The sequence below is a fragment of the Nicotiana attenuata genome, chromosome 7 (genome assembly GCF_001879085.1).
Source record: "Nicotiana attenuata strain UT chromosome 7, NIATTr2, whole genome shotgun sequence".
Lineage (NCBI taxonomy): Eukaryota > Viridiplantae > Streptophyta > Magnoliopsida > Solanales > Solanaceae > Nicotiana > Nicotiana attenuata.
Genome location: NC_031995.1, coordinates 51,101,736 through 51,104,111, shown reverse-complemented (window position 1 = coordinate 51,104,111; position 2,376 = coordinate 51,101,736). Strand labels below are relative to the sequence as shown.

Below are 2,376 nucleotides of genomic sequence, written 5' to 3'. Positions count from 1 at the left end.
GTTCAAACACTGGTTTGCTTTACATTATTGTCAATTTCCATTACTTGTCTTTATATTTATCAATTGGTATTAGGTGAAATCACGTATCCTTAAAACCACATTACAAGTTTAATTGTTATCCGGTTTCTAGGGTAAACAGCCAGATAAATTTGTAATCTTAGTTGATGGGATGATGCTAGATCCATCAATATGATGTTGAAGCTCTTAAGTATCAAGAACATGAAGGAAAAGATAACTCCATTCATGTAGTTAGAATTATCTAGGCAAAATGGAACCAAATCTTTAATATTAACCGTGTAAGGATTGTTAGGAGGTTGGGTAGCCATAAGTAAATAAACAAGAAGAAATAGTTTGGGGAGAACAATTTGGATAATATAGGAATTGCTTTGCTGAAATACGATATATAGATGATCATCAAGGCTTTTCTGATACCATGATATAAAACCAAAGCACACCCTTTTTGGGTTGTTATTTATCTTTATATAGTGCTACAAAGTAAAACAAGTATTCCTACAGATATCTATTGAATCATATTGAAAGAGTCCAACTCAAATGCAATAACTGAATTGTAGCAGTACATTAGCAATTTCTGTATCATTCTTTCTTTGTGTGTCTAGTCTAGGTAGGGTGACTGGCCTTGAGAGTTGCATAATTTAACAACTCTTTATTTTTCTCAAACATTTTCATGTCTTCTTCGCTCAAAGTAACCCAAGCTTCCACTCCACCATCCTTTGTATCTAATAATATTGTCGTATTCTTCACTTTTGGCTCAATTGTACCAAACAAAATTGGCTTCCCCCACCCAAAATCTACATCATAAACTGTGTAACCACACCAGCTAGTAAATCGATAGAAATCCACATCCTTTATGCCACTGATCAGCAAGCTTATACCGTCCCTAATAGTTTCCACGGCCTTATCCCCCTTCAATCTCTTCACATAGTTATTATCCAACTCGAATAACCCTTTTCGTATTGAAACCACCATGCTAGCTATATCTTCCTCACTCTCATGCTTAGATGCTAAAAGTAACCATCCAAAGTTTCCAATATGGTGAGCATGCATTGGAGGGTCAACTCGTTTCCTCAAGTTTACTGTATGAGTTAGCAAAGATGGCCTTTTGGAGTTTGCTGTTAGGCACTTCCACAAAATACTTGTTACTACTTCTACACGCGAAGGTATTGGTATGTTCTCACTTGACCCCTTAATCTTGAGATTTGCAATACCAGAAGAGTTAAAAACATAAATATTGGTACGACATGGCTCCCGAGATATAACGGCTTCAGCATCTGGTACGTGTCCTACTTCAGTAGATAATGGTACGAGCGTTGCAATGGGAACAAGTTGTGTGAGCACAAAGTTGGGATTGTCTTGGCGTGCCAAAGCAGACCAGTCAGTTAGGAATGTGAATACAGAAGAAGCATCAAATATTTTGTGGGTAGCTGAAATTCCGATAACCATTCCTCCACATTCGAAGAAGGTAACTTGAACGAGAAGCAAAACGTTCGATGAAAACGACTCAAAGGTAAGTGGAAGAAAAGATTTTGTAAGTGTTTTTTCATGAGGGTTACTCATGAGAATGTCCTCCAAGCGTTGATTGTGCACAAATGCCTCGATAAATGGCACACCTTCATCGTTGCAATCAACTGAAGTATTATTTTTTCCAAGTCTTCCTGCCAAAGGGTAATAATGAGCAAGAACTTGAGACAAGGACTTCTTCAACTGCTTTAATCTTGCTGAATTGATAGCATTTGGTTTTTGGTTATCCTCACCAAGTTGTGGAGAAGTGTAATATAGAAGTATAGGGATGTAACTTGAAGGAGAAAACTGATCGAGAGTGGAATAATCATAGGATTTTAGGTGATTCGGAGTGGGAGAAACAGGTTTGATGAATTCTTGGGAGATTATTTCCATCGTTTGTTTCCTAGTTGGTATGTTACGCCCTTTGGTTGCAGCTATGATTGCACGCATGTGATGATTTTATAGCGATAAATGCCTCGTGCTCTTTATTTCTAATGTTTCAAGCATTTAGGTGAAGTCAAAAATTGTGATCTGCATAATCAAAATCTTGCCTAACCACAACATATAGGACTAGTTAGCTTCCTGATATGTTTGGCAATCGCATTAATCATCAGCTATGCAGATCACAATTTTTGACTTCCACACCGAATTTTTGCCTAACCACCATGCATATATAAATATATCATCTTTTATATGTATTGCCTAATAGTACAGCGGGATTGAAAGATAAAATTGAACAAACGAATATGCACATATTTAATCTTTTCTAACTCATTGCGACGCAAAACTTTAAAGCAAAAAGCAAAATAGCTAATTAATCACTTGATCGTGGAAAACGCGAAATATGACTTGAGC

At 36.7% G+C, this 2,376-nt stretch overlaps 1 protein-coding gene across 1 annotated transcript; it reads right to left on the bottom strand.

Annotated features, from left to right (window-relative positions):
* LOC109229074 (vinorine synthase-like) lies at positions 438 to 1,980 on the bottom strand. The gene has a single exon (XM_019394389.1). The coding sequence runs from the start codon at positions 1,969 to 1,971 to the stop codon at positions 619 to 621; it is 1,353 nt and encodes a 450-aa protein (XP_019249934.1). The 5' UTR covers positions 1,972 to 1,980; the 3' UTR covers positions 438 to 618.